The following is a 14,597-nucleotide window of genomic DNA, read 5'->3' on the forward strand; positions in this document are numbered from 1 at the left end:
GATTAAAAGATTTCTGAGGATCCAAATAGTCATTTTTAATAGATTGCTGTCAACATTCCCATTAAACTGCTGAAGATTATGCAGAAGATATGCTGTATTAAGTAGGAACAGGGTGCCTACTGAAGTCAGTTGAAAGGTTGTTGCTAAGAAATAAATATTATTATATACATCTACCAGTTAAGAAAATAGACACAACTCATGCTGGTATTTTGTAGTTGTGTGATTTTCTTTTGTTTTCTTAATGCGTTTTGAAGTATGACATGGAATTTGAGTGTGAAACTTGAAATACTTGAATATGATAGCAAAGCAGAACGACAACAATATCTTGCATTATTCTCGAACTTTCAAAGTAGTAAAATATCCCAAGATGTTTCACAGAATCATTCTCAAACAAAATTTAGCATCAAAGCTTCTGAGCAGATAATAGGACTTATGGCCAAAACTTCGTCAAAGAGGATTTAAAGAGCATCCTAAAGGAGGAGAAAGAAGTAGAGAAGTTGAGGTGTTTGCATTGAACTGAATTAGCTTCACGGCAAGGATTCAAGCGATTAGGTCAGTGCAGTGGGAAAGGGCATGTTCAGTTACCAGTGTGGCAGCAATTAGAATCAAGAATGCACAAGAAAATAGAATTGGAGGAATGCAAATTCCTTGGAGTTTGGAAGGCAGAAGGACTGGGACAGATAAGGCTAGAGAAGGATTTGAAAACAAGAATGAGAATTTTCAAACCAAAATGTTGCTAGACTGGGAGCTAATGTGGAAGTAACAGGCAAAGAAGACAGTGCAAATTGAGCTATTGGCAGAAAAGTTTTTGAATTATCTTACATTTGCAGAAAGTGACAATATGAAAATGCACATGCAGGGTGGAATTCTCAGGCCTTTGGGCTTTATGTGGATCCTGAATCCAATGATCTCTGAATTATGGGCATATGCGCAAACCTCCCAGAGGCAACATGTAAATTGACCATTTCCAGGAGTTTCATAAATTTAGAATGATGAGTGGGCTAGGCAGGCAGCATGGGTAATTGGAATGCTTAATGTTTGGGCCTTTGGGTTTTATGTGGATCCTGAATCCAATGATCTCTGAATTATGGGTATCTGCACAAACCTCCCAGAGGCAAGATGTAAATTGACCATTTCCAGGAATTTCACAAATTTAGAGTGATGAGTGGGCTAGGCAGGCAGCATGGGTAATCCGAATGCTTAATGTTGAGGATAGCCAGTAACTGCACCAGGAAAGGTGCATATTGCTTATGTAGGTGTGAGACCACCAGCATCTGTCAAGATAAACACATCTTCTTTGAAGATTTCTTGAATTGTTAAGTATGGCCAATGCTGCTGGGCCATAAGAGTTGGGGGAAATCCATTTGACATGATGGAGTGCAGCTGCGGTTATGGTCCTTTTATTCCAGTGGCTCAGGGTAGGATGTGGGATGAGTTAGAGCAGATCACCAGGAAGTGACCTCCAGGCACATGCCAAGATTTCACCTTAGTGACTGACCCATGCTGCATTGGGAGGATCCTAGTTGTATCACCAACTTTCGCCGAAGTGGTACTTAATTGATACTATTTAAGCAGCCAGTAGTAAACAGACTTTACTACTGTCTGTTAGTAAAGACTAACAGCACAATTGCATGGAGGAAGAGGCATATTGGGGAGCAATTCTACCACAAAGCTTCCTTATTTTACCTAATGCCTTCTCCAAGTCTGTCTCCATGGAATCAGGAAGATTCCATCCTGCACTTAACATTTTTATTTCATCAAGTTACATGTTTATTTAAATTCCACGAAATGGAAGTTTGTTAGGAATGAATGTTAAATTCTTAAAGAATGAAATCACCTTCAGATGGTATATAGATACCAGTAATCCCTAGATTTTACCCATGCGTTCAGAGAAATTTCCAAGTCTCCTGATATGTTACATCTTATTTGTAAGACTTGGCCCAAATAAGCCACTAGTTGGAATTCTGTTGTTTGGCCAAATATGAATACGCTGTTATCATTCATTATCAACAGAAGAACCTTATTCATAACAGTCCCATTATTTCTTGGTTTAAGAATTTTTAGATTCATTTATTTAGGAGCAATTAAATAATCTTTGCTCTATCCTATATGCATTAATATTATTTATTAATTTATGTTTCAGTTTGTTTGATAACATTTGGCTGTTAGAAAGCATAAAATTGAAAGAAAACGGGATTGAATATAACATACCATTCTGGCAGCAAGAAGATGGGAAAAGTTCTTCATTAATAGTATTCGTAAGGATAATGAAAATGTGAACTTTTACATTAAAATCTTACGCACTTCATTTTATCATACTTTATTATTAAGCATAATAGCTGGCCAGAAAATAAGCTGCATCAAGCAGTGCCAGCCCGGTTAAATTGACCCAGTTATCAGATCTGCACTTAAAAGCTTGGCTTGTACTTTTAACATGAAGTAATGCAGAAATCAGGAGCTTCTGCTAGCATTTATCTTTAATACACAAAATTATGTAGCAATGTCATGGTGTTGTTGCTAGTTGCCTGATGGTCATTGATGGAGAGATAGTTGAGTTGTGTTTGACAGTCTCTTAGAGCATACCTGTAGTGCACATCTCAAAGGCATGGAAAATGTTGCGATGTTATTTGAGTGTTTAAGCAAACTTGGATCATCCATCACTTCTTCACTGAGGCACTTGTGCCTTCTGTTAAATGGATATAGAATTCAGTCTAAACTGGCTCTTGATTATTCTTCAAATTCTGCAATATCGCAGGAGTAGCCCCTTAAACTCCGCCTGTTCCTATGGAACAAAAATAATTTACTAGTTCCTTACGAAGGTTTTGTTTTCAGAAGATGAGGAACAACGAAAGGATGTAAGACTATTCATCTAGTGCCAAAAAGTGCATAGGATACCCTTTCACCAATAAACCAGAATTTTTAATGACAATTTTGACTTATTCTAAGGATCACTTTAAAAAATAATCGGTTGGGCAGCCAGCAATAAGGTGCAGCCAGGCAAATCTGAGAGCAGTGCAGGACGAAGCATAGTGTATGGACTATCATATTTTGAAATTTGGAAACTGAGTTGCTCACTTCTACCACTATAATTCACAGACAACACAAAGTTTATGAGCCTGCTCCATTGCAAGTAGCAGATGTGCCTTAATCATGCACCATGATCCCAGGCACATATTTGGACTCTTTCCAATGAAACCTCACACCCCCCTCTCCGACCTTCCCCCAAGTTTTTAATAAAACTTGCATTTCATAATGGCAGATTTGGGAATGCTACAAGACTACACTACCTACTAAGTCATAGCTTCGATGAAGGAGAATAAAGAAATTTGATTTATATAATATTATAACTCAAAGCTCTTTTCAACCATTGTATTATACATTTATAGCTGCTATAAGAGCAAAGACAGCAGCCAAAATCCCACAAAATGCACAACTGGTTAATCTCTTTTTGGAGGGAGGAATGTGGGCAAGAATATCCATAATTCCTGCTCTTCAATATCCTTGTGGATTGCATCCACCAGAATGACTGGAACAGACAGAAGGGGACTGGCTTTTTGATTTGATTCAAAGGCTGCCACATCTGAAAATCCCTTAGTACTGCACTGGAGGGCTACCTAACACATCTGCTAAAGAACTGGATTGTGGCTTGAATCCATAAGCTCTGTCTCAAAGGAAATAACACAAGAAATTGACATCTCACCTGACACTGAATATGTTTGCTGGAAGCTGTCTCTGTTTAAAACATTATATATAATAAGACACTCCATTTTTTTCCAAGGAAAATTTCCTGTTATAGATTCATTCTGCAGACCTCTAATAAATGATCTTGCCATACAGAGCTTATACATCTTCAAATTGAAGTTTGAGGAATAGCAGATCAGTGAAATAAAGGTACACAACACTTGTGCCAAATCAACTGTCTGTTCTGATTCAGCTTAAAGTGCCAAATCATTCCAGTTGCTTGGAGCTGGGTTCTTGTTTGTTGCTTAGGCAAGAAAACTCAGTTGCAGCCAAGCAGAAAATAGCATGTTTTGTCATTATCCTTGCTGTAGTGACCTTAAAAAAAAGTTTGATAACGATTTACATGTTCATGATGACAGTGGCAAGAGCTGGAAGTGTAATGATAGTAGAAAAAGGAAGTGTGTTCCGCAATTTTAATGGTGTAACAGAAATGTTAATAGTAGAAAATATGCTGTCTTCCTTTAATCCCCGCTATAAAATGTACAAAATTCGCTTACGAGATTCATTTACCCGATTCACATTTGGAGAAGCAGCAAGCGCTAGCCTGGACTATGAATCTTATTTCAGGCTGGAGACCCTTTGAAAATGTGCCCAATTTTCATGCTTTTGAATGGGGAAGCATTCAATTATTTAAGAACTAGCCCTGAGGGCAGACAAATTATGGGAGTGTGAACCGACAGCACGAAAATCCCCAAGCAATAGTTCTGGCCGTGAATAGCATCACATGCCATTCTCAAGTACACTGTAACAATAAAAATGTCTAATCTTCCCCCGCCATTTTCTGAGTATTAACATAACATGCTCAGATGATTTCTGAATAATTAACGTTATTGAGTTTACAGTTATGGAAAGCTAAGTACCTAAACAGACAAAGAAATGCATTTGATTTTTCTCTTTTTGAAGTGTGGTGTGATAACTTTAGTGTGATTGAAGTTCCCTTCAGTGATTCATAGATCAAAGCACCTTGTTATAAATCATTATAGACTCTATGGATTAAATAACAATAACTATAACTGGAACAAATACATAAGTTCCTGGAAAATCTCACCATTATCAGAGTTAGCGTTTTGGATCTGGTGACTCTTCCTTAGGAGCATCTCTTCACAGATGCTGCCAGACCAGACCTACTGAGATCTTCCAGCAGTTTCAGTTTTTGTTCTGGATATACAACATCCACAGTTCTTTTGTTTTTTATTAAATAAAGTTAGAGTTACTTGCCTTTAGTATAGAGAATTGGGTTAATTCATCCACCTTCTTTAATGCTTAACAAAATTTACATTTACAGCCATGTTCTGAAGCATAGTCAAATTTGCTTTGGGTGTCACGGTTCTGAACTTAGAGCCACAGTAGGTCCTGAGCAAGTGTTTGTCGTAAAGCCACCCATCAATTCAACTGAAGTGGACCCTTAATTGACCCTCTTCACAATCAGTTAAGGGTGGTTGTGTGGGATGGGGGAGGTGTTTCCTGAGACATGAAGCCTAATGAGAGGCTGTACAGTATTGGCCTGGTTGCAAGCCCACTGGAAGAGGCCGGTGCTGCTGAAGGAGAAAAGCAGATGTGAGGCTGATAATGGAGGCATGCTTGAAAGCCTGCTGAAAATATAAAATTAATAAAAGGCACTCAGTATGGACAGGATATCATACTACAAGATAGTCAGCCAGATGATTTTTGAAGAGCAGAATTAATTTGTAACTTCAAATCGTGGGTTAATCACACTTAAATTCCACAGGCTTTCTTTGAAAGGCTTTGAACCCATCCCCCACAGCATTGTAGCCTCTGAGCTACTAATCCACTAATATGAACACTGCACCTCCTTAAATCTATAGATTAAATTGCAATGTAACATTATACTAACTACAATTGTGTTTCCTGGAACTTAGAAGTTTTGGGAATAGTTGATTGAACAGATAGTGTAGATAGAAGAAACCATTTTCACTATTTGGAAATTCTGGGCCGAGGAAATATCATCTGAAAGTTAGATCTACGCCTCCAAACTAACTGAAGTTTGAAACACCTCCACGCATAAAGGCTGGTAGGAGTTTGGAACTCTGTTCCAAAAACAGCAATTAATCCCTGGTCAATTGTTAATTTTAAACCTGAGACCAATAATATTTTGTGAACCACAAATGCTAAGGACAATGGACCAAAAACAAATGTTTGGATTTAGGTCACAACTCATCCATAATATCAGTGAGTGGCACAGCAAATTGAAGGATATAAATGGCCTATTTCTGTTTCGAGGATATGGTGAAAAGCTTTATTCTGATGACACATTTGTAGAAAGACTTGTGGGCACAGGCAAGGGGTAAAACCACATCTGCAAGCATTGCCAGACACGGAGCCTTGTCATTACTTCAGAGGGGAAGGTTGTGTCACCACTGCTTTGATCAAGTCTTTCCACTTACAGTAAATATTTAAAGAGTTTTTGTGTAACCTATCACCTGAATCAGAATACAAGCTGAAAGAGCTGCCAATGTTGTAAATTAGAAACAAAAACAGAAGTCTCTAGTAAAGCTCAGTTCTGAGGAAGCTTATCCAGCAACTTACATTTTTGCTTCTGAAATAGAAGCTTGGCACACAGGCCAACATTTAAAAGAGTTATAGTGAACTTTTTTGTTGTATTTTTCCAGAGGACAAACTAAACACTTTGTCAGAAATTCAACCCTTTGAAACAAATTTTCTCACTTTTGAAGCTTTTTTTTAAATGAATCAGCTTTTAGCTTTCTCTTGGAATTAAGTATTTTATAAATAGAATGTTTAGCCTGATATGATGGTTAAAAAGTTTTAATGCAATGTCTTTCCTATTCAGATTAAGATGTCTTGTGAAGCAACTAGAGAAAGGTGAAATTAATGTGACTGATTTAAAGAAAAATATCGAATATGCAGCCTCTGTGTTGGAAGCAGTTTACATTGATGAGACAAGGTGAGTTTCTTTTGTCTTATAATTTAAAACCAATATGGCATGGTGCACATGTGATTTACGCACGTACATTAAAGCATAATTTGTGTATACATTGATAATTATTGCATATTTCATGCTTACAATTCAAAGAAAATATTTTTCCAATTTTGTTTTCCTGTAATTTCACCTGAAGTTTTATGTTTTGGTGCCTCTGGATATCAAAAGATTAGAAACCCTCATTCCATTTTATCTGTCAACATGTTTCCATCAAATTCCTGCCTGTGCTATTTTAATACGGTTGTTAATCTAATTAAATTAACCAACAAGTGTGTTAATGCAGCAAAAGAAATAAGTTGTGTAGAACTCATTAAACAGTACACTAAACCAATCAGAGTAAAGAAAACATTATTTGCATGTCAATATTTTAGGACTAATTTTAACTTCTGCCATTGATAGAAAACGAGCATTGTACAAGCCATTGAAGTTTCTTTACAACCGAAGTATAAGCAAGAAAACTTGGAAGCGGTGTATAACAGATAACCATGCATTTTCTACAATCATCGAAAGTTAACTCAGCCCTATTTTGTCTTTTAGCCGTGGATATGTATTGTTCTGCTATGTGAGATACTGAAGTTTGTGTGGTTGAGGCGAAGTGACAGTACTTTCCATTGCTCTGCTGCAATTGCTAAAATTAGTTCTAGAACTTCCTTGGCCTACAAGGACATCTATGTCTATAAGTATATATCTTGACAATCAGGCAATGAATTACCTGCTGATGGGGTTCCCATACCCTGCATGAGATCCTCAAGCCAACAGCTACCAGGAACAATGGCCTTCAGTTGCAGCAGCGTGCAATAACATTCTTGACCTCGTTATGCTGCTAAAGAATATTTGCAGACCTGAGGTAGGAAAATCATTCAGGTATTTCAGAAACATCTTAGTTTAAATTCATCTAGCCACAAAAAAGTACACTATGAGTATAGCCTAAACCAGATTAGACTCAAAATGTTAACTCTGTTTTTTTCCTCTCCAAAGATACTACCAGATCTGCAGAGTTTCTCCAGCATTCACTGTGTTTGCTTCAGATTTCTGGCATCTGCAGTATTTTACCCTTACACGGTCAGATTTAACCCCTGATTTATTTTTTGTTTGTTTTTATATTCATTAACGGGTTGAGAGCATTGCTGTCTCTGTAGCATTTATTGCTCATCCTTAATTTCCCAGAAGCTAGTTAAGAGTCAACCACATTGCTGTGTGTCTGGAGTCACATGTAGGCCAGACCAGATAAGGATGGCAGATTTCTTCACGAGAGGACATCGGTGAACCAGGTGGGTTTTTTCCGAAATTTGACAATGGATTCATGGTCATCATTAGATTCTTAATTCCGGATATTTTACTGAATTCAAATTCCACCATCTGCCGTGGCGGGATTCGAACCCAGGTCCCCAGAACAGTATCTGGTTCTCTGGATTAGCTAGGCCATCGTTTCAAATAAGCATCTTGTACAAGCAGCATAAATGTTGTGGGAGAGTTGAGACTTATCAATTTTCTTCCCATGAGGAATTTGCATTGTGTCCAAAGCTTCTGAGAAAGGGCCACCGGGCCCGAAACGTTAACTCTGTTTTCTCCTCCACACATGCTGCCAGACCTGCGGAGCTTATCTGGCAACTTTATTTTTGATTCTACTCATTGTGATACATCATCCCCCACTTCTCTAATCACAAATTCCATTTTGAACGGGCTACCACTGTGGCAGTTTCATGAGTTTCACGGGAAAGAAAACTGATATCAACAATTATTTCGTCTCCTGACAATGAATTCCATGAGTAATAAAACCTAATTTCATCTCTTCTAATGATTTTGACAGCCCTGGAATCAAATATAATATATAATCCCAATTCAACTTCTTGTGATATCCAGAAGCCCTTACTGTAATCATTGCAGTGTACCAAGTCAGAAAGATGCACCTCTTGGCTTGAATGAGTAAATCATTCACTACACTGAGGTGTCCTCTTCTCTCTTCATAATTCAGTGTGACAGTGAAAAGTTTTGGCATGTATGCTGGCCAACATTTGTTGCCTCGCGCTGTGACATAAACACATTCTTCATCAGATTTCTGTCCATCTCTGACTGCAATCAGACACTGAATTGTTGCTGGTAGAGTTGTGGCTATTACTACTGTGACGGTTTCTCCCTCTTTCTCTATGTCTCCTAGTTCAGGCTTTTCCACAGGGATACGGGACTAAGAGCTGCAGTTGTCTACAGTTTCCATTAGGATGTCAGTATTCCAGTAGTTTCTTCTGTATTTTTTGGCCTTGACACAGAAAAACATCTCTTTGTCATTGATATCTTCTATTTCATGGATCTTGCCACTGTTTGAGGATTTCTCTTTGGCTTACTCTGTACAAACTTCTATCTCTGGTACTGAGTGTAAAGTAATGCTTCTTTCTGCATATATGAGATTAGCCATCTTGCAGAGCAATTTTCACCTGTGTTTTTTCTACAACATTAGCATCAGTTAGTTCGTGCAGTTCTTGCATGCTTTTCCAATCTGCTGTGTTTTCATGCAGCCATCATTCTGCTTTTAGGTGTATAATACTTCATTACATTGGTTGTTTTTAGGATATGATTCTCTATGTCACCCCAAATCATCAATAGAGCTTCTTCTGACTTCATCTCATCTGCACAATTGAATTGCCCTTATTAATGTTAAGTCATCTCTCGACTCTGCACAGCCAGGCAATGCCTCACCTGAGACTCTGACAACAGTTCTGCCTTTAGGCTGCCTCATTGGAACCAACAGCTCCCTAGCTCCTGATGGATTTCATCCTAAGGTGTTAGAAGAAGTAGCCAGTGAAATAGTTAATACATTGCTTTCAATTCTCCAAAACTCATCAGATGCAGGAAAGGTTCCGTGATAATGAAAAATAGCCAATGTAACACCTTTATTCAAAAAGGGAGTAAGGCAGCAAACAGTAAACTAAAGGTCAGCTTAATATAGGCTATAGGGAAAATGTTAGAAGCTATTACTAAAGACATTTTTATAGAACACTTGGATAAGTTCAAGGTAATCAGGCAGAGCCAACATAGTTATATCAAAGGGAAGTTATATTTAACCAATTTATTGGAGTTCTCTGAAGAAATAACTTGTGCTGTAGATAAAGAGGAACCAGTGGGTGTTTAGATTTCCAGAGTGCATTTGAAAAGGTGCCACATCAAAGCTTACTGCTGAATAAAAACTCATGGTCTGGGAGTTAATATATGGCCTCGATAGAAGATTAGGTGGCTAATACGAAGCAAAGAGTAGAAATAAGTGGGCCTTTTCCAGGTTGGCAGATGCCACTAGTGGTGTGTCGCAGGAATCGGTGCTGGGGCGTCAAACTCTTTACAATTTATATAAATGATGTGGATGAAGGGATTTAAGATCAAAGAGTCTTACAGCATAGAAACGGGCCATTTGGCCCACTCTGTCTATGCCAACCAAAAACACCAAAGGACACTAATCCCATCACGTACTCAACCAGATGCTTCTAAACACCCAAATGTGTTAATGGTACAAAGATAGGTAGGAAAGTGATTTGTGAAGAGAACATGTGGAGCCTAAAAAGTGAAGTACATTGGTTAAGTGACTGGGCAAAGATTTGGCAGATGGAGTATGGTGTGAGGGAATGTAAAATTGTCCATTTTGGCAGAAAGAATCAAAAGGAAGCATTGCATCCAGATGGTGAGAAGTTGCAGAGCTCTGAGATTTAGAGAGATCTAGGTATCCTAGGGCATGAATCATAGACGGTTAGTATTGAAGGCATAGCAAATAACCAGGAAAGCCATTGTTGTGAGAGGAATTGAATGCAAAAGTAAGGAAGTAGCTCAGAGAAAGTTTACGAAACAAAGACCTGAATTGAATGTATTACCTTATAAGGAAAGGCTAGACAGGCTAGGCCTTCTTCTGGTGTTGAGAAGATGTAACTTAATTGAAAATATGATAGGATTTAGTGGGGTGGATGTTGCAAAGACATTTCCTCTTCTGGGAGAATCTAGAAACTAAGGGTCATATTTAAAAATAAGAGGTTGCCCATTTGAAACATTTTTTTTTCCACAGTGTGGTCAGTCTTTGAAATTCCCTTCCTCAAAACTCAGTGGATCTAGAATCTTTAAATATTTTTAAGGCAGAGATAGATAGATTCTTGATTTCCAAGGGGATGAAAGATTATTGGGATATACAGTATTGTAGAGTTCAGGTTAAAATCAGATCAGCAATGATCCTATTGAATAGCAGAGCAGGATTGAAGGGCTGAATGACCTTCTCTTGTTTCCTGTTTGTATGTTCCTAAATCCATACAGATCTTTGATAAAAGCATCAATACTTTCCCCACGTCACTGAGTACACTTGTTAATTTTAGCCCATTTGATAATGGTTTTTTTTTTCCAGATTGATGTTGACCTGAGTGGCATACCAGTTGCTTGTACATAACTTTTTTTTTATTGATCTTGTGCCTGGCTAGGACACTGGCTAAACGGACATCCATTGAATAGCGCACTGAACTGTTGGCTTCACTGTGAATCTGAATGCAGCACAATATCTGACCAGTTCAGCTATGCTTCAGTTTGACTGTGGCCTGTAACTTGCTCAAAGCTTTCTGGTGACGATAGAGAAGTTTTCATATTTTTCTTCTGTTCACTTCCTGTCTATAATATTCTTAGCCTCGTTATAATTCCAAAGGATATTTACTGAGGATGCTACTGAGGTAAGGAAAACATTGTTTCTATTTTATTGAAAGAAAGCATTTTGTTGCAGCTTCACCTTGCCCTGAGGCTGCAAGAAGGGGCATGATCATGTTAAATGCATTGCTTTCAGCGGTCATATATAAAACATAGCATCTCATCAGCGTTTCACACAGTGAGCCCTAACCTCATACAATTCAGACACTACCTTCAGACCAAGGTCAGTGGAAAGCAGATTGCAGAGCTAGGTCGCAGCATCTGGTGGACAGGGTCTAGTGAGGGCATTGGAGGCTTTTTCCATGTAGGCTGCCCTTGCCACCAGGGTTTATGGCCCAGAGGGTGCCTGATCAAATGAGGCCTCCCTTATGACCACATGGAAATCACCAAGTTTATGGATGTGAGTTTGCTCGCCGAGCTGGAAGGTTAGTTTTCAGATGTTTCGTCACCTTTTTTTTAATTTGAAGAAATGTACTTAATTCATAGAATGTACAAAAGAAAACATACTTATACACCTACCCAGTCATGCAAGCCGCTCCGGGTTACCTAGGGGGTACGTACACCAACTAAAGGAAAAAAAAATAAAGGAAAAAAAAAGCAAAGAAAATACCCCGGCAGTCGTCACCCCGCATAGTCCCCGTTGGCCCCCTGACCAGTTGGGGAAGGCGCCAGCTGGGCCCAGTTACCAGATAGGGCCCTTTTTTCTATTCTGGATGAGGAGTTTCATACGGTGGTCTTTCCCCACCGCGCCTTGGCAGCGGCTGCCCCAAGCTTTAGCGCGTCCCTCAGCACGTAGTCCTGGAACTTGGAGCGCGCCAGTCTGCAACACTCCGGTCGGGGACAGTTCTTTCAGCTGGCAGACCAGCAAGTTGCGGGCAGACCAAAGAGCATCTTTCACCACATTGATGGTCCTCCGGGTGCAGTTGATGTTGGTCTCGGTGTGCGTCCCAGGAAACAGCCCGTAGAGCACGGAGTCCCGTGTCTCGGAGCTACTCAGGATGAACCTTGACAAATACCACTACATCCCCCTCCAGACCTCCTGTGCATAGGCACACTCCAGAAGGAGGTGATAGACAGTCTCGTCCCCCCTGCAGCCGCCTCGAGGGCAGCGTGCAGAAATTCCGGGCGTGCACAAAGGATCTCACTGGCAGAGCCCCTCTCACCACCAGCCAAGCAATGTCCTTGTGCTTGTTTGAAAGTTCTAGCGATGAGGCATTCTGCCAAACGACTTTGGCAGCCTGCGTGGGGAACCACATGACGGGATCCACCCTCTCCTTTTCCCCGAAGGGTCTCGAGGATACGACGTGCTGACCACTGCCTGATGGCCTTGTGGTCAAAGGTGTTTCCTTTCAAGAATTTCTCCACGAAGGACAGGTGGTATGGGACGGTCCAACTACTCGGAGCGTTCCGTGGCAACAAGGCCAGGCCCATCCTTCGCAACACCGGGGACAGGTAGAACCTCAGTAAGTAGTGACACTTGGATCTACACACAGCTTGATGCAGCCGCAGGCAAAAGGTAGCCATCAGGGCAAGGGTGGCGTTCGGTACATCCTTTCCCCCATTTTCCAGGTCTTTGTACATGGTGCCCCTGTGGACCCAGTCCATCCTCGACCCCCAAATGAAGTGGAAGATGGCCCAGGTGACCGCAGTGGCGCAGGTCCATGGAATAGGCCAGGCCTGCGCCACATACAACAGTACTGAAAGCCCCTCGCACCTGACAACCAGGTTCTTACCCGTGATGGAGAGGGACCAGAGCATCCACCTGCCCAGCTTCTGCTTCAGTTTGGTGATATGCTCCTCCCAAGTCTTAGTGCACGCCCCAGCTCCACCGAACCAAACACCCAGCACCTTCAGGTAGTCTGTCCTGACGGTGAAGGGGATGAAGGAGCGGTCGTCCCAGTTCCCAAAGAACATGACCTCGCTCTTACCCCTATTGACTTTAGCACCCGAGGCCAGTTCAAACTGGCCGCAGATGTCCAACAGCCTACTCACCGACCGACGATCGGTGCAGAAAACAGCGACATCGTCCATGTACAGGGAGGTCTTGACCTGAAGGCCTCCACTGCCTGGGATAGTCACGCCCTTCAGGTTCACGTCCTTCCTGATGGATGCAGCAAAGGGCTCCGCACAGCACACAAACAAGGCAGAAGAGAGCGGGTAGCCCTGCCTGACTCCACATCTGGTGGGAAAACTGTCCGATTCCCACCCATTGATTGAGACTGCGCTAACGATGTTGGTGTAGAGCAGCCGGATCCAATTGCGGATGCCATCCCTGAACCCCAATTTGGAGAGGACGTAAGCATGAGAGACCCTGTTGAAGGCCTTCTCCTGGTCCAGGCTGACGAGGCAGGTGTCCACCCGCCTGTCCTGCACGTAGGCAATCGTATCCCTGATGAGCGCGAGGCTCTCAGCGATCATCCTGCCTGGCACAGCACAGTTTTGGTCAGGGTGAATCACCCACTCCAGGACAGACCTGACCCGGTTGGCTATGACCTTGGCCAGGATTTTGTAGTCCACGTTCAATAGTGAAATGGGACGCCAATTCTTAATTTTTTCCCTCTTCCCCTTCCTCTTGTCAATGAGGGTGATGATGCCCTTCCTCACGGACTTGCACATTTCCCCTGCCCGAAGCGCACTATCGTACACCTCCAGCAGGTCCTGGCCGACCAGGTCCCACAGAGCGGAATACAGCTCGACCGGTAAGCCATTGCTCTCGGGAGTCTTATTCCTCTCAAAGGACTTGAGGGCTCTGGTCAGCTCGTCCAGGGATATCGGCCGGTCCAGCCACTCCCTCGTGCCGTCGTCTAAGACCTCCGTGATAGACGACAGGAATGACTCGGGGGTCGTGCTGGCTGTGGGCTTCGCGTCGTACAGTCCGGCATAGAAGGATCTGCTGATCCTCAAAATGTCGGGCCGAGACGACATCACCGAGCCATCCTCGTCCTTCAGCCGGCTAAGCACAGAGCTCTCTTTGTGCACCTTCTGAAAGAAGAAACGTGAGCACGTCTCGTCCTGCTCCACGGAGTGGACCCTGAACCGGAAGCTTATCCTGGAGGCCTCCCCGGCAAAGAGCAAGGCTTGCTGGCCCCTCACCTCACGGAGGTCTTCCATGACATCGACCCTCATCGACTGCAGAAGGAGCAGGTTCTGCACCCTTTTCTGGAGTTGCGACAGCTTTCCCCGCCTCTCTCTCACCTTCCGAATACCCTTGAGGACAAAGAACCTCTTGATGTTC

General features: G+C 41.6%; 1 protein-coding gene across 5 annotated transcripts in view; it reads left to right on the forward strand.

Annotated features, from left to right (window-relative positions):
* pde1a (phosphodiesterase 1A, calmodulin-dependent) overlaps positions 1 to 14,597 on the forward strand; it is a 462,032-nt gene that overhangs the window by 356,411 nt on the left and 91,024 nt on the right. For 4 of the 5 annotated variants that reach the window (XM_059647187.1, XM_059647188.1, XM_059647189.1 and 1 more), the window contains one exon: positions 6,551 to 6,664. In XM_059647187.1, coding sequence (XP_059503170.1) covers positions 6,551 to 6,664 — 114 coding nt within the window. Of the gene's footprint in view, positions 1 to 6,075; positions 6,148 to 6,550; positions 6,665 to 14,597 lie in introns of those variants that run through there. The other variant, XM_059647191.1, reaches the window with a different exon arrangement.

Source organism: Stegostoma tigrinum, chromosome 7 (genome assembly GCF_030684315.1).
Source record: "Stegostoma tigrinum isolate sSteTig4 chromosome 7, sSteTig4.hap1, whole genome shotgun sequence".
Taxonomy (NCBI): Eukaryota; Metazoa; Chordata; class Chondrichthyes; order Orectolobiformes; family Stegostomatidae; genus Stegostoma; species Stegostoma tigrinum.